General features: G+C 38.1%; 1 protein-coding gene across 7 annotated transcripts in view; it reads left to right on the top strand.

Moving 5' to 3' along the window:
* slc20a2 (solute carrier family 20 member 2) overlaps positions 1-27,066 on the top strand; it is a 91,195-nt gene that overhangs the window by 52,321 nt on the left and 11,808 nt on the right. For all 7 annotated transcript variants that reach the window (XR_003936221.1, XM_030142697.1, XM_030142692.1 and 4 more), the window contains exons 2-9: positions 2,999-3,581; positions 8,934-9,074; positions 9,568-9,653; positions 14,886-14,982; positions 15,186-15,305; positions 17,029-17,262; positions 18,120-18,756; positions 20,836-21,021. Coding sequence is in view for 6 of the 7 variants with exons in the window: in XM_030142697.1 (XP_029998557.1) it covers positions 3,293-3,581; positions 8,934-9,074; positions 9,568-9,653; positions 14,886-14,982; positions 15,186-15,305; positions 17,029-17,262; positions 18,120-18,756; positions 20,836-21,021 (1,790 nt within the window). In the remaining variant the exon portion in view is untranslated. The remainder of the gene's footprint in view (positions 1-2,998; positions 3,582-8,933; positions 9,075-9,567; positions 9,654-14,885; positions 14,983-15,185; positions 15,306-17,028; positions 17,263-18,119; positions 18,757-20,835; positions 21,022-27,066) is intronic.

The following is a 27,066-nucleotide window of genomic DNA, read 5'->3' as shown; positions in this document are numbered from 1 at the left end:
TCTCAAAAAACTTTACTCTTCTTCGTGGCATTTGTCCAGTATGGTTAATTAAGAGCGGCGCCCCTTGGTGGATTAATTGAGAAATGCTTATTCCAACACATTAAATGTCAGTAGCAGCACTTTGTTCCAGTCAGACTAATGACAATGACAATAAAGCACATTTACAAAAGGAACTAAGAACTGGAATGGGATTATTAAGTACTCGTATCGGTACTCGGTATTGGCAAGTACTCAAATGTAAATACTTGTACTTGTCTGGAAAAAAGTGGTATCAGTGCATCCCTAGTTAAAACTGATTAAAACATCTTTGTATGCAGCTTTTCTGCTTCTTGTGCCATGAAAAACTGTTGTCTACAGGCTTTTATTGTATGTTATTAATATCTTTGAATGAACGCTCAGATGCTTGGACTAATAGGGCTGCAAAGACTATTTGAAAAATAGTCATCGACAGGTCGTTAGTGACGTCATGCACTTTTGATTAAGGGGAAGTGTTTATTCTATTGCTGATTGCGACTCTTGAGTATATAATTGTTTAAACTGTACCTGTAGTGAATGTTCATTGGTTTCTATTTCATAGATCATGTCTAATCCTAGCTGTTTGATTGGTAACTTCCATTCTATCCCGTTGTCAAGTAGGCGTTGTCGAGTACTAAGTTACTGCTCTGTCAGTCAGACATGGTCAGAGACATGTTTCCTCCTTCATGGGCTGTTCCAGCACCGGTACTGACCCAGACTGGTTGTATTGTCCCATTACGTGGGCTGTGATGGACTGGTCACTGACCCCATGCAACAGACACCAGTCTAAGATGACATATTATCGCCCAGTGATGGGTCACAGAAAGGTTACGACTAAACAAGTAACAAACATCAACACATACTTTAACTCAATCTGTCTCACTGACTGGTACTGGTTTACTGGAACTAAGCACCTGGAATCACCTGGTACTGACCACTTGCCCATAATTCACGTAATATAAAGGTCCAGTGTGGGGCATTTGTGGCCATTTTTTACTGAATTACCTATAAGTAAAACACAAAACACAGTTAATGTGGTAAACATGACCAGTACAGGTACACTTTAATGACCATTATTGGCGCTGTAATTGTTCTGCACAAAATGCACTTTTGTTTAAGGCAGGGATTAAAGTTCTCCATCACCACAACGGATTTCCGTCAAATGGAAAAATTGAGGGGGGGGGGGGTCATATTGAAGTAACTTCCCCACGTGTTCCGCGGAGTCCAGTCAGCACCGCGATCCTGTCCTGGGTCTGCTGTCCTGAATCTGCAGGTGTTTAACACAGGCACGCCACGCACAGGGGGCTGATAGGTTTAACAGTGATGATAATAAGATGACTTCTTTATTTTTATGTCGGGAGGAGAGATTGATGACTATTTACCTTTGGAAGGAAACGCTGCTCATTCTGTGCCTCAGAAACACATGGACAAGTTCAGCTTTACCGAAGTTCAGCCTCCAAACGCTAACTTTAGTTTAGTGCTAACAAGTAGCTTTCATTATGAAAGAACCACAGCGAAAAGGGAAGAAGACAGAACTGATCTACATGGACCTTCATGTTAGGGTTCATAGCTTATCTCTTCTTGCTGGTATATGACTAGTGTGTGTGTTTGTGTTTGTGTGTTTGTGCCCTTCCCATGCGTGCGGCTGTGCGTGCCGCGGCCTTACGCGGTTACACGCCCGACTGCATAAGTGCTTTATTTTGACCCATTTAGCATCTTATTTCTATCTGTGTGGTACAGTACGAAGATAAAATTGAATGAATGAGTAACACCCTTGGTATTTGCAAAGCCACTGTATTTTAAATACCCTCAGAGAGTATCTGTAACGGAATATAATTTCTGTTTCAGTTGACGTAAATGTCTAGTTATTATTTTCACTTGCTTCAAAGGTTTTCATACCCATTAAAATTAACCAGAGAGCACCAAAATTGACCTGAAGCTTTAAAAATTTTCTGGGGGAGGACCCCCAGACCCCCCACCAATACCACTCATGACATTTTTTCTATCCATGTTACTAATCTTCTACACTTGTACACTCTCCCATTCAGTGTGTTTTACAGTATTGCCAAATTTGACTATATAAACTTGTACGCTATAGTAGTATTGTATTGCATCATTTTTAATAGTGGCCAATGATTTTGACCAGAAGAAAATTTTCAGTCAGATGAAAAATTTTTGCTTTAATCCCTGGTTTAAGGGGAAAAAAGTATTGTATTGCTCCTGCAATATTTGTTGAATACTGAATTGAAAATTTTTTTTAGCAAACTTTGTTATGCATTCTAATTGTTGACACCAAATGTTCTTGTTAAAGGAAAGAATTAATTTTTGCTTCAATATAAATAAGAGCTGATAAATATAAGCTGACAAATATGAGTTTTTTTGTTTTTTGCAGTTCATAATTTGACTAGTTGACCATTAAAATAGTCATTAGTTGCAGCCTTAGTCTGTAAGTGTTGTAATAAAGTGATTATGTTGGTTTTCTGTTCATCTGTGGCAAAGGTAAGACTTGTGAAATAAAAGCAGGCTTGTCAGGGCTGTCAGCTGCCCTGTATGAAGGGGATGAGGTGTTAACAGCCCACTGTAATGTAGGGAGCTGTGCACACATCTCTCAGCTCTGGTCTTTTTATAGTGTGGGTGCTGACAGCAGGCCCTCTGAACGCTCTGATTTGATTTCTTTGAAGTGCAGACTGTGATTTTATATTGTGGCTGTTGAAGTCATCCTCGGCTGTCCCCCGCTGCAGCGCCGTGCTCTGCCCATTTAATCACAGACGATTCTGCCTCATCATCATCTACCCTGAACCCTTCACTTGTTTTGTTTTGTTCATAAGCTCTTCTCCTCCTCTCTGTCTTAGTCCCACCCCTACTTTTTGTCTTAGATTTTCTGAGGAAGTCCTGGGGAGGTGTTGTCAGATGGATGCTTCTATTCCACTGGAGTCGTGGTACCCTCTAACACTAATCTGTTTGTGTGTCGTTTGTGTTGCAGGTGAAGGAACGTGCGGACGGACTGTCTCACACTAAACTATGGAATGCTCCCTGCACTCGCCATCACTAGTCTCCAATCTTTGGACTGAACTTCAAACTCTTAGTTAGCAGCTGTGCTTCTCCCCTCGAACTCTTTACAACCAGGGGACGAAGAAGAAAAGGAGCGGGCTGTAACCAAGTCCATCGCAAAAAAACAAAACACGCACAGAGCACTTCTTTTTGTAGAATATTTAAGCTAGTTTTTTATTAGTCTTGGATTTTTTTTTTGTTTGGTTTGTGGTGAAATCTCATCAAGATGGATCTGGAGTCTTATCTGTGGATGGTGGTCATCGGCTTCATCATTGCCTTCGTGCTGGCCTTTTCAGTCGGAGCCAACGATGTGGCTAATTCGTTCGGGACGGCGGTGGGTTCAGGCGTGGTCACGTTAAAGCAGGCCTGCATCCTGGCGTCCATCTTTGAGACGCTGGGCTCGATGCTGCTCGGGGCCAAAGTGGGCGAGACCATACGGAAAGGCATCATCGACGTGAGCCTGTACAACGACACAGTGCCGGTGCTGATGGCGGGAGAGGTCAGCGCCATGGTCGGTGAGTGACCTTTGACATTCAGTGTGGAGTGGGGATGTTAGAGGCAGCAAACATAAAAACTTGCTGTGAAAAGTAAGAAAAACTGAATATAAATAGCAACGATCAGTATTAGAGGAACTAAAATGACATAGACGTGTGGGTATCATTAACATGAAAGTGTTGTTTTTAATTTGCTTCTCTCTGCTGAGTATCGTTCATGCCAGTATCGATGTTCAGACCATTTCATTAACCCATACAGACCCAGTGCTACTTTCATATCAGTTCCCAAATGATTTTTTCTCCTTATTTAACCTTTCTTAAGTCATTTATCACTATTTATTATAATATCATCCTTTGTCTTTTGCATTATTTTTCAGTGAAAATACTTTCTTATATGTAATTCACAGATCGTGTTCATAAAAACTCAGATTAATGCTGATGTTATTATATCAGAAACAGAGAAAACTGACAAAAAACTGACTTTTTCAACAAAGATATAAATAACTGAACATAAACCAAGTGTGTTCATCCACTGTCATTGATCCAACTTCATGGGTTTATAATTTTTTTTTAGTTTTGTTGAGTTTGTGGCTTGTTTTCTTCATGTCACTTATTATTTAGTTTTTTTATTATTCATTTTTGTTCATTTTATTGATTAATTTGGCTGTTTTTGTTCATTTTCTTGCTCATTTTATTCTTTTTTACTTAATTTCAGTACATTTTTTTTTGCTTTTTTCGTGTTTTTATTATTCTGTAATTTTTTTTATTAGTTTTTGTTTATTTTATTCAGTATTGAACATAAACCCAGTGTGTCCATCCACTGTCATTGATCCAATTCCATGGGTTTTACTGGTGAATCAGTGTTGCAGAAGATGACAGTGTTTCCACGTTCACTATGGAGCCTCTGAACGTCCAAATGGGTCATATCTGAGGACCATGAAAAGATGACAAACTGTATTTTACACCAATTATTTACATGGATTCATAGGATTAGTGGATCAGTATACTAAAACATAAACAGTTACATTAGTTGATGGTTTTGTTCAATGGTGGATGTTTGGGTCTTAATACTAATATCTTGTTACAACAGAAGAAAATTACATGATACACGACAGCACAAATTTTTGTTTTTAATTTAAGTTGGAAGCTCTTAATGTAATATCTTTAACACAAATGTGTGAAATGATGAGGTGTTTTTTGACTCTAGTATCTAAAGTGTAGCTATCAATTATTTTTGTAATCAGTGAGTCTATTGTTCTCTCTTATAGTTCTCTGTTTTTAGGACACAACTCCGTACTTTTCCCTGTTGCAGTTTGATATCAGTACTAAGAACAAAGTTTTTATCAAAAACATTATCATAAACTATATTCTTCAGGTGTGTATGATACACAAGACATTTTGTTCCTTATGTCAAGTAGTTCCTGTCCTGAGTTCTTCTGTTACTTTCTCTGAAAAATGATCAACAGTTGCTTTAAGGTTTGGAATAGAGTTGCAGCTATCGATAATTTTTGTTATCAATTAATCTAATGATTATTTTCTTCGTTTCAATAAAACAATTATTTGAATAGGTGAAAAAAATAATAAAATTGTGAAAAAGACATGTCTGACTGTTACTTCAACTATAAAACCAGTAGAACTTGTAAACTATAAACTATACTTTTGTGGAAATTAGCTGAGGCCAGGGTTACTCTAGTTAACTAAAACAAAAACTACAAATAGAAAATGATTCTCCTTAACTGAAATAAAAATGAAAATGGTTTCTTGCTCTTAAAGTCAGTTTTGTTTCAGCCAAATGTAGTTTGACTTTTGGTTTTATTCTAAATGAATCATTTTTAGTGTCATGCATTCTTTCATCCTCTCCTTTTACTTTTATTTCTTTTAACCTAAAGGATAGCTGAATTTCTCTGACAATAAATAGAATGGGTCTTATATCCTTATAATACCTGAAAAACTAAATGTATGTGTGTGTATATATAATACTAAAACCAAAGCAAAACTAAATCTAGTCAATTGCACAAAATTGAAATAGAACTGTTTATCTGCTTTGGTCAAAAAACCAAACTCATTAAAAACTAATGAAAAGTTCATCATCTAGTAACACTAAAGAAGTGAATGGTTGTTCCCTTAAGTTTTGCCACGGCTGATATTCTGGTGGGTGAGCTGTTTTACTTGTATCCTCAGCCTTTACATTAGCTGTGTGTTAGTGGAGCCTCTATCAGCAGCTGGATGTAGATCACAGCGTATGATGCAGCCACACTGCCCTCTGTCCGCCCAACATACACCAGCACACACTGAGCAGCACTCGGCTTTAGTCAGTGTTCTGCCCTTTGAGCTTTTCAGCAACTGCAGAAAAACATTTTGAACGTCTGATTCTTATCTGTTTTGTGGCTGTGTCTGGGTTTATTTTGCTGACAAACCAATGTCTGACTCTCACATTACAGAGTGCTAGGGGAAATAAAATTATATTTTTTAATAACCAGTAGCTCTATGTACACAGAAGGTTTCCTCCTCCTTATAACCACATAATTATAATTGCACACAATACTTTGCACGCTTATTCATGTGTATGTCTTTAACATATCATATTGGTATTTGTCTATTACATATTGTACAAACTGGTGTTCTAAAATATATATATGTATGGAACAACTATAACACACAACAGTTTCCTCTGGGATTAATAAAGTATTCTGTATCTGAAACTGAAGTTCAGAATTTCAGTTTGACAGTTCACTTATTCTATCAGTTTTATTTGTAATTTGTCATTAATCAGTGCCATTGGCTGAAAAGTTCTTAACAGAAAATAAACAAGCTATAAAAGACAAAAGCTATATATTCATAAGTTATTAAAATGTGAATATGTGACTTTATCAACATGTGCAAATATATCAAAGCATTAAGCATCAGTTCCTTATTTGTTAGTTAATGTGTAAATTGTCAGAGTAAAGTCTCATCTGACATTTAAGGGCAAACAGATGCCCATTATATGCTCTCAAAAGCCTTAACATCAGGCTTTGTTTATCAGAGGATTCTCAGATCTGTTTTGACACTAATAGACCCATTGTTTACGATTTACTCATGGTCTATATTCATATCAAATTATCTCATTTTCAGCTTTCATGTGAGAACTCACAAACTTCCTCGACATTAAAACATTAGTAATTCTATTGGCTTATCTCAGTCAAATGTGCAGAACATAGAACAATGGCCTTCCTTTTAAGACAATGGTATTTAAACGACAAAGTGACTCCTGGGAAGACGTCAATAGATTTATTTTGCTGTGGGAGTTCCCATGCTGCTGCTGAAAATGAAGGTGTGGCACGCTGCCACCAATGAGCCAATGTCGGGGAACCAGTTTTGTCAGCCAGGAAACAAACCGATCAATATTTTATTGTTTATACACAATCCAAAGTGATGGCACAAACTGGCATCTGATCATTCAATATCTGTTGTTCAAAAAATATCATGTTTCCTGTGTTTATAGGAAGTGTTAGAGAGATGGATGCAGTAGGATGTCTTGTCTTGATAAAAATAAAACCGGCAGGTATTCTCATGTACGTGTAAGACATGTAAAGAATTCAAAGTTATGTGATTATTGTTTGTGTATCAGTGGCTTTTTTAAATAATAAGCTCATAATGTTTCTTGCTAAAGGTTAAGGTGATACTAAAACCTCAATTGCAGGTTTATATTGGTGGTGTTATAGTAAAGCAAACCTCAGTTACTGCACCTCAGATCCATGTTCACAGAGAAAAATTCCCAGAGGAAACAAATGAGGACTCCTCTTCCTTCACCTATGTTATTATTACCAGATATACATTATATGTGTCTGTGTGGAGGTACACCACTAGAACAGTCTGGGGAAAATCATTCCAAGGGTTATCTGCAGAATTTTCCCCTGTCATTTGTTTTTTATGTGCAAATAAATAAAAGCACAGAGGAGCTGAACTGAATTCGAATATCTCTAATGCTGCAGGTTTTCTAGGTTTTGTCATCCACCTAACAGTACAATTTGTTGGACAAACATCAGGTTTTCTGGGTGAATCTTAAATGTAAAGCAAAATATAACCAGTAAATAATATATTGATGATGAAAATTTTAAGGCTTCATTTATGTGTTTGGAATAAATGAGCCTTGGAGGAATGTGACCAGCACAATTATTGTCAGAAAAGCTGTAAATACTTATATAATAATATTCTTTGACTTCATTAAATGATTATCAGAATAGCCAAAAAAATACTAAAAATGTGAGGGAAAAAAAATTCTGAAAATGACAAACAACTTGTCCTTTATTCCAGAACCAGCTGAAAAATTTTTATATATATATATATATATATATATATATATATATATATATATATATATATATATATATATATATATATATATTTGTGTGTGTGTGTGTGTGTATATATATATATATATATATATATATATATATATATATATAAACCTGTTCCAGGAACTGCTGCTGTCCTTCTATAGGTGTTCTTTAGAGAGCATCCTTACCCACAACATCTTAGTGTGGCACAAGAGCAGCTCTCAGGCTGACAAGTAGGCTCTGGAAAGAGTCAGAAAGTCAACACAGAGCATCATAGGAGTCCAGCTGTCCTCTCTGTCAAAAATCTATAACATCAGGTGTCTGCGCAGGGCCAGAAGCATCACCTCCAACAGTTCACATTCCAGACACAGCCTTTTCTCACTGTTGCCCTCAGGGATGAGGTACAGATCCATCCAGGCCCACACCTCCAGATTTAACAGCACATTCTATCCAAGTGTAATACGGGTACTGAACACATAGTGACGATACCTCAAATAAGGATATATATTTAACATATATCTTCAGTGTCCAGCAAGAGTCAAAGTGCAATATATTTATCTCTACCATTTTTGGATGGTTGACATGCTTGTTGTTATTCTGTATATATATTTACACTTTCTTTTAAACTGTTTTGCACTATGCACCATAATGAGTTGCCTCTTTTAATTTTGTTGCCCATATATGTAATGACAATAAAGGTATTTATTGATTGATTGATTTAGGATCCAACTTACTAACTTATACCAACTGAACATGGAACTGACCTACCGCTGTGTGTTGATCCTGGCATCATGTGCGTCACAATAAGCGTCTGTGTGAAACACAACAGTGGAACCAATGTTTAACAGCAGAGAAATTAAGGAAAGGAAGCTTTGATTCAGGAGAATTGTAATGGAATAATTTTTTAAAATTGATTTGAGTCAATTAATCAATGGTTTCAGCTCTAGTTTCTTCTGGCTTTCTCTTGCATTTTCCAGCACCAATTTCTGATGGAAACGGTGCTTAATTACTTGTGAGTCATGTATGACATTTGTGTTTGTGTTTTTAATGACAGGCTCAGCGGTCTGGCAGCTTATTGCCTCCTTCCTCAAACTGCCCATTTCGGGGACTCACTGCATCGTTGGCGCCACCATCGGCTTCTCCATGGTGGCGATCGGTACCAAGGGCGTCCAGTGGATGCAGCTGGTTAAGATCGGTAAGCAGCGGTTAATATCATGTGTGCACAACATTTACATTCATACATGTATTTACTTGCACCACCCGAAAACATAAATAATATGACGGTTCCAGTTCCCAGCGAGTGCAGAGGCTTCACATAAACAGTAATGATCAGATTTTATTGTGAGCTGCTAGGGCTCCCCAGATCATTTCACACAGTCAGCCATCTATTGGAGAGGAGGCACAGATAACCATTTGTCTCCAGTAACGAGCCTCAGTGCACCAACAAAACAGTGCAGCTACAGGACATGCATTGCAGTAAAAGAATAGACTCAATTTAACTCTTAATCTATTGTTGTTTCCTCGTCCACCTACAAAGGGAGGGTGGAACATGCAGGCCTTCAGACAGATTTGTGACAGAATGACACGGATAACAACCACTTGTTGCATTAAATGTCACTGTGAGGAGTCTGTATTTGGTGGCTGTGAGTTACTGTTGTCCTTTGATAACTGCTTTCCCTTTCCTCCAGTGTCATCCTGGTTCATCTCCCCTCTGCTTTCTGGGCTTATGTCTGGACTCCTCTTCCTGCTCATCAGACACTTCATCCTCAACAAGGTGAGCTTGATTCACTGCACTTTGGTTTTGTACTTCATCTCACATTCACACAGAAACAAAAAGGATCACAGTATCCTGTACTGTGTAAAAGTCTTAATCCAACATAAGCTGTGTTAGTCATACTGACCACACATATGCATGTCTCTGTATTAACTCACAAAGGCCTAGTCTTAGTTTTGTGGCAGTTCCAAAGTAATTTTTTTCTCTCTACTTAACCTTTCTTAAGTGATTTATCACCATTTATAATATATTATCCTTTTTATCTTGCATTTTTCAGTGTAAATCATGTATTTTCCAAAATGTAATTCACTGATCATGTAGATGTTCATTAAAGCTCAGAGTAAAGTTGAGGGTTATGTCAAAAACAGAGAAAACTGAAGAAAAAGTGACTTTTTCTGCCAAATATACCAATATTACACACTGCGTCTTTAACCCTTAAAGACCTAGAACTGGTTTTGTAATGACTTCTGAATTAATATTTTATTTAACCTTACCTTAGTGATTTACCACAATTGATGTGATTATTATATTTACGCTCCATGATGTTTGTGTTGAACCTGGCGTCAGGAAAATTAAGGAAACAAAGTTTTGGTTCAGGAAAATTGTAATCAAATGATTTTCCTCGATTTGAGTCGATTAATCGATTCAGCTTTAATCTTGGATACCTGCTGCACATTCTTACAGTGTCGTTTAATGCGGAACTTAAATGTAATTCGGTGAAAATGTGACATTACCAAAGTTGGACAGAAATATTTCCTAATAAAGGCTACAGCTGCTCCTGTCCACTCATCTATCTGTGTAAATCATCAGGAATGTATCAAAAATTATAAATCTATGCAAGATAATAATTAGCTTAAATTATTCTCAAGTTTATATTGTTGAATGAAACATCATCATTTATAACATTTGAAAAAAAAAAAAAAAACACTTACACAAGTTTTAATTTCACATGTATGAATGAAGGAGACATTCCTACAGAGATGCTGGACATACCTCATGAAGACTAACCACAAGTTCTTTTGCAGTAACTTTACATCTAATACAAAACTTGAAAACATGTACATATAATACAGTTGTCTGAAGTAGAAAAAGTGCATCCTGTCTGTCAGGTAGTTTGTTTTTGTGGATAGTTGGCTTGGCTGATGTTACCACCACAGTGAATTCTGGGACTTGTATGGCTCAGTGTATCCAGTACTAAAGGAAACACTAAAGGAAGCACTGAAGCTCCTTCCCTTTACATTTAACCCTAACCTTCCTTACCTGTTGGGGAGTGGGTTTGGATCCCCTTCACATGGAGCTTAGATTTTGAACAGTGATTTACACAGAGATCTTTTTTTCAATCAATCAATCAGTCAATCAAATTTAGTTTATATCGTGCCAAACCATAACAGAAGTCATCTCATGACACTTACCATATCATCGGCTTCCTGATAAAACCTGCTATGTGACTTTTGGCAAATTTTACAGGAGAAACAAAAAACTGTTTCTATGACAGGAAACTGAAATATGATAAAAAAAAAAATAAAATCTGTTCCTTTAATGTTGGTACTTATGATGGAGTATAAACAACTTTCACAGGAGACTGAAATTTGAAGCTGTAATAGGGAAGATAGCAAGTTTTTATTCCCAACCAAAAATGTCACTTAGCAGGTTCAGGAAGCCGACGATATCCTCCTGAGACCCAGGAAAGTAAATGTTTTGTTTTTTTTACATTAAATAATTGTCTTGATTGGAAAAAGCATAATGCAACAGTTTTTCAGATAAAATTTTTATTTTATTTTTTTTATGGAATGTCCTTTGCAGTGGACAGGATTTTTTTTTAAATAAAGCTGTGAAACTCTTGTCCCCTAGAGAGGACAAAAATGCATTGCTGGGTCTCAGGAGGATATAGAGCTGGTCTAAACCAGACCCTTAAGCCAATGTACAGGCATCAACAGAATCCTCCAGGAGTAAACACTTGGTGACAGTGGAAGGAAAAACTACCTTTAACAGGTAGAAACATGAAGCAGACCCGACTATAGAGAATGGACCACTGACAGGACCAGTTAAAGCAGTGTTTTTCATCCTTGGGTTTGGGACCCCACGTGGGTCACCTGAAATTTCTAGTAATTGATCAAAATTTTTTTAAAAATTACTAAGAAAAAATATATGGTGAGTTGAGAGAGACAATCATAATACTTAAAAGACACGATAAACTCTGAAGCTGAAACTGAAGCACTGCGGTACTGTTTATCTGTCAAATGTTCATTGTGGTCGGTTTCAGATCCTGCAGCTCTTTCATAATTCATAGTTTGAGTTGTTGTTTGTTCAGTATTAATTGTCAGCCTTGTAAATCCAAGATGGACTGACTGTACATATCCTGACCAAGGAAAATAAAATTCTCACTTTGTGCAGTAATCTACACCTGGCTTTTCTGCCTCCGTCCATAATAATATACATTATATAGACTAAATGTCGTCTAAAATTAACATTTATTTGCAACATAGTATAGCAAACTATTACATGATCAAAAACAAATTAATTTTAGCAAAAAAATGTTGAAGTTTTCAATGTCTGGGATCGCCAAAAAATTTGTGATGTTAAAATGGGGTCATGAGCCTCAAAAGGTTGGGAACCACTGGGTTAAAGGGTTAAAGAGTGAGGGATAAAGGAAGAGAGAGAGAGAGAGAGATTGGGGGAGGGAGGAGAAGGGGGGAAATAGGGGGAGACACATGGATGCACAGCAAACTAAACTAGAACTGTTAGAAACTAAAACAGCTGGTGTTAGTATAACTACCAGTAACTAGTACAAATACCCATAACTGTTAATACTACTACTACAAATGGAAGTATTAACAGTGGATATACTACGATATCATTTTCACAGTTTTATGGCTGATGCAGGTAACATTTCCATTGCACACTCCTGACACTGCTAGAGCTCGATTAAATCTTCACTTCATATGTTTTAATACAGGATTTAGATGCAGACATCCATGTGTGCACAGACTTTCCCAAAGAACTGCAGCACAGATAAAAATTCATTTGATTTGGCAACACTCATATATCTGCTGTTATGTAACAGGCAGTCTGTGGCAGAGCAGGAAGAGGAAACAGTGTTGTGGATCATCCTAAGGTCACGACTGCAGGATTATGTATGAGTGACTCACTGGATGATTTGTCATTTGGACTGGAGTTACTGTAACGCTGGGTCACATTCAGCATGACTTATCTCACTCTGCAGGCTGTGACAGGATTGGCTTTATCGCATTTAATTCTAGAAGCATTTCTACCTTTGCAAATATGATGTTTAGTGGGTAGACTTATGCAGGTCAGTCACATTGAACTTCTCATCATTGTAAACCTCGTGTTGTGTAAGAATGAAACTTCAATATCTAGGTTTGTTTATCACTTTCACCTGAACTGGACCTCATTTTGAAAATGCCATTTTGTTTTTTAGGTCAGTGTAATGTACGGTGTTATTATTGCATAATTGGAAATAAGTAAATACAAATTTAAGGTACTTGTACTTTCCATTTATTTCCATTTATGCAGCTTTGTCTAAAGTCGGTTTTGAATATTTGTAATAAACTGAAGGATGAAGTGTTCCTTTAACTTAAAAATCAGCACTATATGAAATATAAAATATGAAAACAGGCCTGTGTTTCTGAGCTCAGGAACATTTTTAAAAACTTTGAAGATATGTGGTATTTACAGGACAGAAACACTACAAACATGTGATGATCTTATATAATATGATGCGTTTCAGGAAGTAGTTGAAATGAGCTCATCCTTAAACATATAGACCAATGAAATGCAACATGAACATTAATGCAATTTGAGAATGCATCCAAAAGCATTTTAACAGTCAGATTCAGATTCAGATTTATTCATTGTCATTTGTTAAAAACATCACAGATGCTGTTACAGAATGAAATTGCAAAATGCACAGCACAAAATAAAACACAGAATTTAAAAAAAAAAAAAAAAAAAAACACCAACTAAAAACAACCCATATATATGATAGAATATTAAAAACTGCTCTAAAACAAATAAATAAATTAGTAAAGGTACTTTACTAACTTCAATATGGCAGCGCCACAGGTGGCAGTGGCTGCACCTGCGTCAGTCACTGACTGAGAGCATTTTAGACTTTTTACATTAGTGACCATAGTCTAGTCAATTTTATTTGAACAATATCAACCCCCTTTTTGAGCCATTTTTCATTAAATGTGATCAAAATCCTGACTATTGAACAACGTTCAATTGGCGACTCTGCAGCTGCTCTATAGTGTCTCTCCTGAAATGTTCACAAATGTCTACGAGGTCTGACATAGATATACTGAACTGCATTGTCCATAACCCAACAGGAAGTCCAACATTTTGATTTGAACATGTAATTTTGGCATATTTTTATCCATCCACTGAAACAGGAATGTCTATTTACTGTAAGTAAATGTGAAACAAGGCCAGGCCTGAAGACATGTCCGTGTTTACACTATGGCCTCACAACTGCAGCCTGGCCTGATGAACTCAGTCATTACTGTTTTTCTGCTTGAAGCTTTAATTTATTTTTAGCCGTTGATGAGATGAAATGGTGCTGTAGCGAAATCATTTTTAAATCCTACTTGTGATAATTCAGTTCATTTTGATTAGTTAGGAATGCAGATATTTTCTGAAAACATTAATAACTGGGTAAAATGATGGTGTATATTATAATACGCAAAAACCCACTCCACACCTGAAACCCAAGTGAAATCTGCACATTCCATTTGGAATCTAATAGAGCTGAAAGGATTAATCAATTAATCGACTTGAATTGATTGTAAAAAATTTATTTGATTACAATTTTCCTGAATCAAAGCTTTTTTTTCCTTAATTTCTCTGCTGTTAAACATTGGTTCCACTGTTGTGTTTCACACGGATGCTTTTTGTGACGCACATGACGCCAGGATCAACACACAGTTGTATGTTAGTTCCATGTTCAGCTGGTATAAATTAGTAAGTTGGATCCAAATGTGTTGAAGACTGACCTGACAGATTGTTTATAGATGTCATTGGACTGGTTTGATGTTGTTTAGATCTATAGATATTTTTATACTGTTGTTACTGTTTTATATATATATATATATATATATATATATATATATATATATATATATATATATATATATATATGTATATATATCTGTCTCTGTTGACTCTAAATGTATTGGAACTAAAATGTCCCCTGTGTGTGTCTTGTGTCCATAGGACGACTCTGTCCCCAACGGCCTTCGAGCGCTGCCCCTCTTCTACGCCTCCACCATTGGGATCAACACATTCTCCATCATGTACACTGGAGCCCCACGTCAGTTATTCCCAACACACACATTGTCTTCATTTATTTAGTCTGACACCAACGTATGATCAAATTAGCATCTCAGTCCTAACGTGGTGCAGTTTGCTCACCAAAATTCCTTATGAAGGAGTCACAACAGTATCAGTAGATTATTTCAAAACCGTGTGCAAAATGATTTTCTTCCATCTAACGTGTGTGTTTATTAATTTCAGTGCTTGGATTAGAGATGCTACCAGTATGGGCCATCTTCCTCATCACTTTAGCTGGGTCACTGGTGTGTGCAGCACTGGTCTGGATTTTTGTGTGTCCCTGGATGAGGAGGAAAATAGCAAGTAGGTATCGCCATGTGTGTGTATGTGAGTGTGTGTGTCCTTTCTTTCTCACGCCATCTGACCCGGGTCTATCAACGGGCCCTGAGCCTCTGCTCTCACTCACTGTGCACTGACACCAAACAACGGCTGCCAGCGGATGTGTTTTCTCGTCTGCCGTTGCCAAAGCCACCGAAGGAACTGAATGAACTCAACGTTGTGCTCGAGTTGCTTTGCTCAGATGAGTTTTTAAGGTGGACAGCTGCTTGGTCTCAGAGGTTAAGATCATAGCCCGCAGTGTAAAAAGCTTTTAGATCAAGGTTAAGAGTGTTTCCCTAATAGGAACATCCGCCTACAGCGAAGAACACAATGCATACAACACACGGCTCGTTAAATGGACAATAAAGGAGCAGAATGTGCAGTCGGTGAAATAAATGAGAGAATATAGGATATGTAAAACCTATTAAATGTGATGTAGCATAAATAAAAACCTCAGTATATTGAAAAGGTCATGAAAAAGACACAAACTCATTGATTTAACTTTTTTTCATATTAGTGTTAATATGAAACTGCTTTTCTAGAAGGCAAAATGAAAACCATTATCTACGCAGTGACTTTCTGTAACTTTCCTTTAACACAAGGACTAAAATGACCCGTTGTTTAATATGTCACGCCCTCTGAATGCCTCTGAGGATTATAGGTGATATTATCGCCTCTAATCGGGATGTTACTGCATCCGTCAAAATGAAGCAAGCGGCAACTGTTTATGTGTTTGCACTGAGGGCTGGTTCGAGAGGTCAGAGGTCACCCAGGCTGTCGGATTAGTTTGCTTTGGATCAGCTGATGGCTGTACTTTTGTTTGTACTGTTTGTGGAATGTCTCTGCATAGTTTTCTCTTTTTTGGACACAACTCCTTACTTTTCTTCATTGTAGTTTGATCAGTACTAAGAAGTCAATTCAAGTCAACTTTATTTAAAAAGCACTTTAAAAACAACACAGTTGGCCACAGTTCTGTACACAGAACAAATAAAACACATAAAAGATTAAAAACAATACATGTAATTATACGTTACAGCAATAAAAGCCAACCTCTCACACTAAGTTAAAAGCCAAAGAGAAAAACTATGTTTTAAGAGAGTATTTAAAAACGGACATGGGGTCATCCTGCCTGATGTTAAAAGGTCGTTCATTCCACAGTTTGGGGCCAGCGACTGAAAAAGCCCTGTCACCTTCAGCTTCCTGTTTGTCTTAGGGACGACTAACAGTGACTGATCTGTCGGACAGATTTTGCAGCCCAAGGCCACTGAGGCATTTAAGTATGCATAAAAGAATTTTAAAATCAATTCAGAAACGAACTGGGAGCCAGTGAACGGCACTGTGAAGAGCAAAGTTTTTATCAAACTATTATCTTCAGGTGTATATGTCACATATGAAATGTTGCTCCTTCACCTCCTGAGACCCAGGAAACTCAAAGTTTTAGCTGTTTAACATTAAATAAATGTGTTGAGTGGAAACAGCATATGCAACAGTTTTTCACATTCTTCTTTTTTTTTTTTATAGAATATCCTTTGCACTGGACAGTGTTTTTTTTTTTTTTTGCTATTGTTTTTTTAAGTAAAGCTGTGAAACTCTAGTCCCCTACAAAGTAGTTCCTGTTCTGAGTTCTTCTGTTACTTTCTCTGCAAAATGACCAACAGTTTCTTTGTTAAGGTTTTGAATATTAGTTCCATCATTGTTTTTCCTCCAGGTCGTTTAAAGAAAGAACAGGCTCTGTCCAGGATCTCTGATGAGAGCCTGGACAAGATCCCTGAGGAGGAGGAGGAGAGCCCGGTGTTCAAGGAGCTGCCGGGGGCTAAAGGCACTGACGAGGCCGTGCTGCCACTGACTGGGGGCAGCAGCGAACGGGGCACCCGCGACTCCAGTGGAGAGCTCACCAACCTGGCTAATGGAGGCACCGTCCTGCCCAATGGACGCGTCTATGGTAAACATGGAGCTTTCAGAAAAATACCAATTTACTTTAGGTTCCTGCTAATCTCAATTCTCTGAGAAAATAATCCACAAATTTCAGTTTTTTGCAACATTCATTTAACAATCTTATGGAAATCTAATGAGACTGGAAAACTGCTCTTTTTCTGCGTCTTCCAAAATCTTTTCAGTACCAGTATACGTGTGTCTCACCTCAGTAGAGTTTTGTTTTTTGTGTAGTAGATTTTATTTGCCTTATGCGTCTCGTCAGGTTTGTGCTTCACACAAGTAAAAATGTGCCCAGAGTCCACTTCTAAAATACAAACAGCATTTTTTAATCACTTTCTGTTGATCTCTACTTCCTTCTGCCACATATAAAATGTATATTACATTACACTTGGCAACAGTTCAATGCAAAAGGGGAATATTGCAATGTAACATTATCTTTATTATGCAGCCAAGGCCAGAACATCAATAGTTAATGTGTTTATGCCACAGACTTCTGATGAAGTTCTGCCACTGTTTGGGTAATATGTACTGAGAAATATTCTTTATAGATGTCTGCCAGACAGTCAAACAGTTTTTAATAATGCTGAAATATTCCTTTAGGATTTTCAATGAATTACTACTTTTCCAAAGAAGAAATCTTCCCTGATCACTAAAAGTTAGTGTAGCTTTAAAGCAATTTTCCTGTTTGACCCTCAGGCTCAAAATAACTAATTCATACATCTATTTTTAGAGCTCCTCTTTAGGGCACCTTCCTTTTTTTAATACAGCTTCTTAACTGTCACTAATTCCATCATTTCGGTAAATGTGCAACTACAGGATAGTCTTCAGGAGCTGTTTCCTACTTCTGTATCTTCTCCCGTACAGGTCGAACCCATTCAATGACCAACGGCTGCCTGAAGTCCCCCGTATCCAACGGCAGCTTCAGCTTCGATGGCCATATGCGCAGCGATGGCCAGGTGTACCACACAGTGCACAAAGACTCAGGCCTGTATAAAGACCTGCTTCACAAAATCCACCTGGGCCGTATGGATGACAGCGAGCGCACAGCCTCCAACACCGGCCCGCCCGACAACAACTACCGTGTCCTGCGCCGCAACAACAGCTACACCTGCTACACAGCAGCGATATGCGGCATGCCCGTCCAGCCTCTTATGCGCACAGAGTCACGTGAGGACAGCGAGAAGCTGGTAGGAGAAGGAGGTGGCAGGAGCAACAGCGTGTCCTACTCTAAGAAGCGGGTACGTTACGATAGCTACTCATCGTACTGTAACGCCGTGGCAGAGGCGGAGATCGAGGCAGAGGAAGGCGGGGTGGAAATGAAGCTGGCTACAGAGCTGGAGGGGGTAGAAGAAGAAGGAGGGTCAGCGCCAATGCCTCTGGATGACCTGGCTGAGGAGGATACTGAGGAGAAGGATAAGCCTGAGGTGTTCCTGCTCTTCCACTTTCTGCAGATCCTCACTGCCTGCTTTGGCTCTTTTGCCCACGGAGGCAATGATGTCAGGTGTGACCTTTTAATGCACATGCAAACAGTAACCATAGGACTCCTATTCTGAGGAAAGGAAAAATGTGTAATATTTCAAGTTTCATGTAAAGTTTGTGTTGAAGTCTGGTTTGTACTAGGACAGGGGGGTCCAGCTCATTCTAGTTCAGGGGCCGCAGACAGACCATTGTGGTCTCAAGTGGATCAGACCAATAAAATAATAGGCAATGGCTACTGCCACAATACTGTGGCACAAAATATCGGTTTGTCTATTGCCACAGACCAATCAAATGTTAGCATTTGTACTAGTGCCAATCAGGGATACTGTTTCTTGAACTCATTATCCTCTTGTTGCCACAGTACTGTGGTAAAATATGGCATATACTTCAGTGCATTCTTTTGTGCATTTTACTACCACAGTACTGTGGCAATTGATGGAGGAAACGACAAATTAGTGATAGTATATAGTATAGAATAGGAATTATTGTTGTAAATACTCAATATGTTGTTTCATGGTGTTCTTTGCGCTGGAGGCTGGAGAAGGTGGGCGGAGCTACATGTTAAATGAGGCAGTGTGCTGTGTGACTTCTCAGTTCTGTGTCAGTTCAGTGTATTCAGTGCTGTGGCCTGAATTCTGCACTCTGAATGTTGTCCCAGTGGCAGATTTATATCATTGGCTTATGACTTACCTACCTACTGCCCCCGCCCCCCGTTTGAAAATCTTTCCAAAAGAAAAAAATAAACGCTACTTCAACCAGGACTTGAAACCGAGTCTTCCACGTCGCAGTCCATATGTTACCAAGTGAGCTAAATGTCCACTGGCTCTAAGTCTGACCTATTTGCAATATTGCCTTGGTACTTTTCGGGATGTAACAAGTTACCAGTCTAGTCACGATATAACGAGGGTCCTGAATGGCTCTGTAGTAATAGACAAACCGATATTTCGTGCCATAGTACTGTGTCAGCAGCTACTTAAAAAAAAATAAGACAATAACCTATAAATAATGACACCTTCAAGTTTTCGCTCGTTATTTTAGTGCAAAAAATAGTTCCAGTGTTCCTGTATCTCAGCATTATGTTCTATCCTGTGGTCCTGATGCAGGAGATCAACCTAATTCAGTCAAAGTCCATATATGACTTGTATCAGTGATCAGTAGAAGCTATATTGATATCTGTAACCATTTGCATGTTATGAACCATAATATGGACCATTAGAAGGAAAGGTACCATTTTAATATTTCAAAAATTCTTCACAAATCAAAATTTCTCAAAACTGTGAACAAACTTTGTAGAAATTGTCCAAAGGAAGATGCATACAAAGTTTGAAATGAATCCAACCAGTGGTTTTGTAAGAGAAGATGTTTGAAGAAATTGCTGATGAAGACAATGTTGGACACAATGCCTCCACAGCAGCTCATGGCCAAACGGCCGGTGAGATAAAAAGTAAAATTACGTTATGAAAATGTATACAACTACAAAATGTCCTTTAAAAAAACACGAATAGATGACTTGACATGTTTTAAGAAAAGTAAGTACAATTTTACCAATATTCTGCCTCAATTTATCATTTACACGCGTACATTATAACTTTCAAACCACAGTAAATACACAAAACATTTAATAACAGGCAGAATATTGGTACATGTACACTGATTTCTCTTAAGACATTTCAGATTGTACATGGTTGTTCAGGTTATTCACATTTGTGTGAAAGGATAGTTTGTAAATGTAAATATTTTCATGTAATGTTACACTAAAACAAAGACAAATATTTGTAGTTGTCAGTATTTATAGGTTATTATGATAGTATTTTACTGGTCTGACTCACTTAAGTTAGATTTGATTTGCATGTGGAATCTGAGCTAGAATGATTTTAAGATCCTTGATTGTTAATATCGTTAGTGTAAATGCCGGTCAGGCTGGATCGGACCCTTTGGAGGGCTGGTTTTGACCTGTGGGCCGAATGTTTGACACCCCTGTACAAGAATGTCTGTTTTATAATATCTGATTTCTTTATGACATAGTTTTATCTTTGAAGCAGCGTCCAACAGAGCCTCTGAATGTAAACAAGGCCTAGTTGTAATTTCTGCGTCTTTGCAGTAATGCCATTGGGCCACTGGTGGCGCTGTGGATGATCTACGACCAGGGCGGTGTGATGCAGGATGCTGCCACTCCCATCTGGCTGCTGTTTTATGGTGGCCTGGGCATCTGCGCTGGCCTGTGGGTGTGGGGCCGCCGTGTTATCCAGACCATGGGGAAGGACCTGACTCCCATCACCCCCTCCAGGTGAGCCAGCCACCACAGGGGTGTGTGTGTGTGTGTGTATGTGTATGTATGTGTGTGTGTGTGTGTGCGTGTGCGTGTGTGTGTGTATGTCCATCATAAAGAGTATTTATAGCAGAGGCGAATGTTCCTACATGGCTGGGTTGTTGACGTGCGATGCTGATGTGGTCTTGATGCGAGTTCCCCCAGTGCAGCAGCTCCTGGGTAAGTCGACCTGAACAGGATGCACACAAAGGCCTGTCAGGTCTAATCCAGTTAGTAATGACATTTACCTGGCATTCACACACAAACAATAATAAAACTGAAGCCTTGTAATGTTGGCGGTTACCTGGCATGAGCCCAGGCTGAAGCGTTCCCATGTATGAAAGTCTTATTTATATCTGTTTCTTGCGGTTCTCTAATTCCAGGTAGACGTTAAACCAGTGACAGATAAAGAGCATCGTACACTCTGATTAACCCCTCCCTAAACAGAGCTATTAATGCACAAACAAATGCACTCAGTGGTGGGATGTAACCAAGTACTTTTACTGGAGTACATTTCTGAAGCACTTGATGTTATTTCTGTTCTTCTACTCCACACCGTCTCAGAGGCTCTGCTGTGTCTGACAGTTTTAGTTACAGATTTTCAAAACATTCCTGTCTAGTGAAAACCATCTGTCTACAAATATGTTGATTTTAGTGATGGCAGTATTAATGTATTGGCTGATTCAAGGCAATTACTTGCCATTTAGAAATAACTGGGACCAGCCACCAATTATTTCATGTGGCCATTTAATGAAAAAGTGATGCAGACGTGGAAACAGATACAATGCAGGTAGTAATTAATACATGTTCATGTATTTAAGTTTATTTTAAGTTTAGTTAAGTTTATTTTGAATATGCAACAAAACAAAATAATCCTACTTAGAGCTTATAAATGAAACAGATTATAATAAAACAAAACAAACAAAAAACATAAATATACATGAACACAAACTATGACTTCATTTGCATAGTTGAAAAGGAGTGGGAGGAAGTTTAACTTATTTATTCCTATCCCTTCTACATACGACAGTCTATTGTTTAGCTTCCTATCCTATAATATATGAAAAAGCAAGTCCCTTGGATCAGTACAGTACCCCTGTGTACATACTCAAACACCCTCTTCAGTTTTATACCATGTATAGACCATCTCTTTAAATCTTTTTAATTGGCTGATGTTTGCACATTCTTTTAGCTCCACCTTCAATCTGATGCATACTTTTACTCCACAAATTGAGACACAAAAACTTCTTCTTGTCATTCTCACTTTATAGTTTTGAAATTATGGTGTCCTCTTGATTCATAACCCCCTTCCCCTTCTATGAATAGTTTTTGAATATTTCCTGGTAGTAATTTGTTTTTTTGCTTTGAATAATATCTGAGCTGTCTGAAATTCTGAGATCTTTAAATTTTAACAATTTTGACTTTAAGAAAAATGGGTTTGTATGATCTCTGTAACCTGCCCCATGAGTGACTCGTATTGCTTTCTTTTGCAAGATTATTAACTGATGTATTGTAGTCATGTAGTTATTGGCCCAACCTCTGCACAGTATTGTAGATATGATAGAACAAGTGAACAGCAGAACCTGAGGAGTGATTTCTCTAAGTTCAGCAACGACTGTTTAGACGTTCCACACTCTTTAAGGACATTTTACTGGTAATACTTAAAAACTTTCACTTACACCTGAAATACTGTTTGTATTTACACTGTACCTTAACGCCTCACACAGTTCTTGACAGATTTCAAAGTCCCCCTTTTGAATACAGTCGCATAAAAATATAAACTGATATGACATTTACAGTTTCACAAGTTACTTGGATTTATCCCAGACTGGTGGATCTAAAATCCATTTTAACACATGAAGTTCATATTTAAACTACAAAAGCATGTAAAATATTAGAGCAGCTATATAAAAGTTTAACATTTTTTAATATTTTACAAATTTTACACTGTTACACTTTGGCTCAGTGGTCAGGTTTGTCATTACTGCATGTGCTAAAGGATCCACTCTGTATACAGGTGTTTTATGGTTTTAATACAGGACATCTATGAGGGAGTCAAAAAGTTCTCAGACAAATGACAAAGACTGTCGATGACAGCCCCAGTAATTCTACAAAGAAGGAATCTACTGATGGAAACATAGATTACAAAAGTGTTTAGGCTCTAATGAGTTCATGTAGATTTTTTTTTTTTTATTTTGATAAATAAACTTAATTACATTTGTCTGAGAACTTTCTGACTCTCCCTTGTACTTGTAGTGGAGTATTTTCACATTAGTCAGTACTTTTACTTGCATAGAAACTTCAAGTAATTGTTCCACAACTGTCTGTAAAATGTTCTTCTCTTATTTCATTTAATTTTATTTTAATGCAGGATGGATAAGGTGCATGAGTAAGCTAAATATGCAGACCTATATGAATTTAAACTTGGCAAGAAGTGTTTCTTTGCTGCTTCATAACAAACAGAGACATGTACTGTAATGACTCTTTGCTTAAGGAATGATGCATTCTGTTTCTCTTTTGCCCTTTGACATATTATATAATAATTATGAATAAATAAATATCCTGTTGGACTGAAACACTGAAAGCTGTAGGGCTCCTGCAACTTAAGCAGCGAACATTACACACCGTTAACTACTTTCTGCTCCTCTGTCCTGGAGATTGATCTTTTCTTTCTCGCGTTGTCCTCTTGTCTTCCTACGCATTGACCACACAGTGCGTTTGTGTGTCTGTGCATATACCAAATATACCCCAGGGATGTTTGTGTGTATGAAGTCTGCTCAAGGAAACGATCCTCTATGCCTGCAGGTTGTTATGTGTATGTGTGAATGTCTCTGTGTATGTGTGTATATGTGAATGTCTGTGTGTATGTGAATGTGTGAATGTCTGTGTGAATGTGTTGTGCATGGATGCATATTAAGGTCTAATTGTTCCAGTGAGTTTTCTGTGTGTGTGTGTGTGTGTGTGTGTGTGTGTACGTGTGTGTGTGTGTGTGTGTGTGTACGTGTGTGTGTGTGTGTGTGTGTACGTGTGTGTGTGTGCATGCGTGAGTGTGTGTGTGTGTGTGTGTGTGCGTGCACGCTGTTGCCTGGCAGGAACATCACACAACATTACAGGAAGTTGTTTGGTAACTGTGGGTATTCTGGATGAGAAGTAAAGCAGAAGGGGTGAGGGAGGGGCAAAGCCACAGTGGGAACTCTGGCCTCTTCTTCTTCTCCAACCACAGGGAGGGACGCCAGCCTGACTCCTCTTACTCCCCCTCCTCCTCCTCCCTGTCTGTCCTCCTTCTTTCATACTTGTTCCTTCCCCTCTCCGGTAAATCTCTGTTTCTGCGGTTAACCCTCTTGTTCTCCGTCGCCCTCTCGTCTCTTCATTCCTTCACATTTTCCTCCCTCTCCATGCATCTTTCTGTCATGGTTTTTAAAAGCATCTCACCTCTAAATCTTTCTCTTTAAGTCCCACTGTGCCTCAGTTCTCATACTCAATCTTTTCTCCTTTTTCTTAATTTCTTCTTCTCTTTTGGCCCTTGTCTCTCTTTGTATGCCCTCTTTCTTTCTTAATCTCCTTCTTTCCATCACCAGCTTTTGCCTGGAGTCCAAAACAAATTTGCTCTGCTTGACTATTCTAAAGGCTCTCCTTCCTCTACTGTCTGTTTCCATGCATCAATGTGACAAAGAAGTTGTTTTGGGGGGACAGAGCAGGGAACAGTGTGCACATGTGTGTCAGTGTAGTTGTGTGTCTTCAGTGTTGGTGGTTTAACATGTTTGAGCACTAATGAATCGTTCTGCTTCGGTCGTCCAGTGCACAGACAAATTGCTCCAGATCTGACTGGTCTCATCCAGCTTTCACAGTGGGACATAAGAAACACAAACACTGCATGACTTTTTTTGTTGTTGTTGTGTTGAGCTGATGCTGTGTGGCATACTTACATAATAAGGCCATCACACAAATGTTCCAGATATCAGAGGTGGAGCTAGTGGGGTTTGACTTCAAATATGACCTCAAAAGCCAGAAAGACCGAGTGTGTGCACATCCAGGCAAAAATATCCAGGTGCAATGAAAGAACAAAGAAATGCCAGAAGTCACAAAATCTGAGAGAAATCCGTATGCTTTTTACAATATTCTTTTTGGAGTAGGCACTGTTTCAGTCGGCAAGATGTTCCTCTAACAATAAGTTAACATCAACACTAATATTCCATAATTATGAATACAGCAATATATTCAGTATGTTGCTTTTGGGCATTTCAAATTAGATCTTTTTTCAGTGAAGATGTGGTGCATGTCTATAATTTGGGTTTTAAAAGCCTTCTGCAGCTGAAAGAAAATATCACATTTCTGCAAAGGGGGAGAAACATGCCACTATTAAACATAATCAGATGTTAACAAGTTTTTGTATATGTGCAGACATCCTATCGCAAACAACTTCATTACCAGTGGGAAAAAAACAGACGCAAAATGAAACAAACATCTCCAACTGTTGTTCCATATTCTATCAAGACACACAGCAGGTTAGAGCACATCAGATGCGTGGCTCCATAAAGACATGTCTTTGGAATATTCATTTTCATTAGTCTTGTGAACAGCTTAGCAGGTATTCACAGGTATCTTCTTTACAAAGCTAATAAAAATCCAATTCTGCATGAGAATCATGTTCATAATCAGTTAAGAATGTATATGACATGTGTTTAACAGCAGGTGTGAGGCTAAAATGCTCCAGCATAAGAGCACATGGTCTATAAGATGTTGCATTATGATTTAGAGAGAATACACATTGGGTTGGTGAAATGCAGCCGATGTATTAGGAGTAATGTCAAAAAACCTTCTTGAACGTTAACAGAGCTGCAAAAATCAACCCAAATGGTTTCATCATGTGTATTTATTAGCCACTATCACTGTTACTGTGTGTAAATCACACCCATGTTGCATCCAGCTGGAAAACAACCACCCTAACATCACATCTGTTCTTAAAAACTATAGAATTATTCACACCTGCGTTCTTATGATAATGAATCATATTTTCTTCATAAACTGGAAGTGCCATAGAAGGGTAAGAGACTGCAGGCCCATGTACGCATACAGGAAATGAAAAGATGCAAAAGAAGTCAGGGATAAAGTCAGTGGCACAGCAGACGAAAACCTGAGTAGATCTGAAGTGGAAGTACTGATACCGGAACAGAACTGGAAAGGAAAGGTCACATTTAGTAGCATCAGCAGTGGCAAAAATAAATGAATAAACATCTGTGAAAAAAATAGTTAAAAAAATATTCTAATCTCAGATCTGATGAAAAGATGCTCAAAACATCTGATAGAATTAAACTGAATTATCTTACACAATCTTGAATATCACTGCATAAATAAACCAAATTCTCTTAGCAGTGTTTAAAAAGAAAATGTTTGGATGTTACTTGAGCAGCAGTTTGTCTTTTGATCTGATTACTACCTCTATCAAAGGTATCTGTTGAATTTGACCGTTTTGGTGGTTTTTCACTGTATTTATATCATTTTTGTCTAAGGAGCTTCCATATTCACTGTGGTAAAACCCACACCTAACCCCCCCCCCCCATCATGTGCATTTGTCTTCAATGAAGCCAGCGATGAGAAACCACTCCTTCTAGACATGAGTCATATAATGACCTACATTCATCTGACAAAAACTAGGTTCAACTAACAAAATTCTGTCTAGTAATTAAACACACTCCTGAGGCAGACAAAGGGCGTTCTAGTAAACAAAACAAACACCTACATGACACAAACATCCATGATTACTAGTGAGTATGCTAACATCTCCGCTAGGCTAGCTAGCAAGCATCCAGGCATTGTTCATAAACGAGTAAACACCATTACAACCAATATCAGTCATCAAGAGTGCAAATCCACTGAAATACATCGAGTATAGAGAATTTATGTGAGCCATACGTACAAGTACAACAGCAACAACATCAAGTCTGCATCCGTTTAGATGCTCTTTTTCTCTCATTTCTCTCCATTCTGCTAAAGTTGGACCAAGGTGGACTCTTGTCTTGTTCT

The sequence above is a fragment of the Sphaeramia orbicularis genome, chromosome 9 (genome assembly GCF_902148855.1).
Source record: "Sphaeramia orbicularis chromosome 9, fSphaOr1.1, whole genome shotgun sequence".
Lineage (NCBI taxonomy): Eukaryota > Metazoa > Chordata > Actinopteri > Kurtiformes > Apogonidae > Sphaeramia > Sphaeramia orbicularis.
The sequence above is the reverse complement of the archived record's forward strand: the minus strand, read 5'-3'. Positions and strand labels throughout refer to the sequence as shown.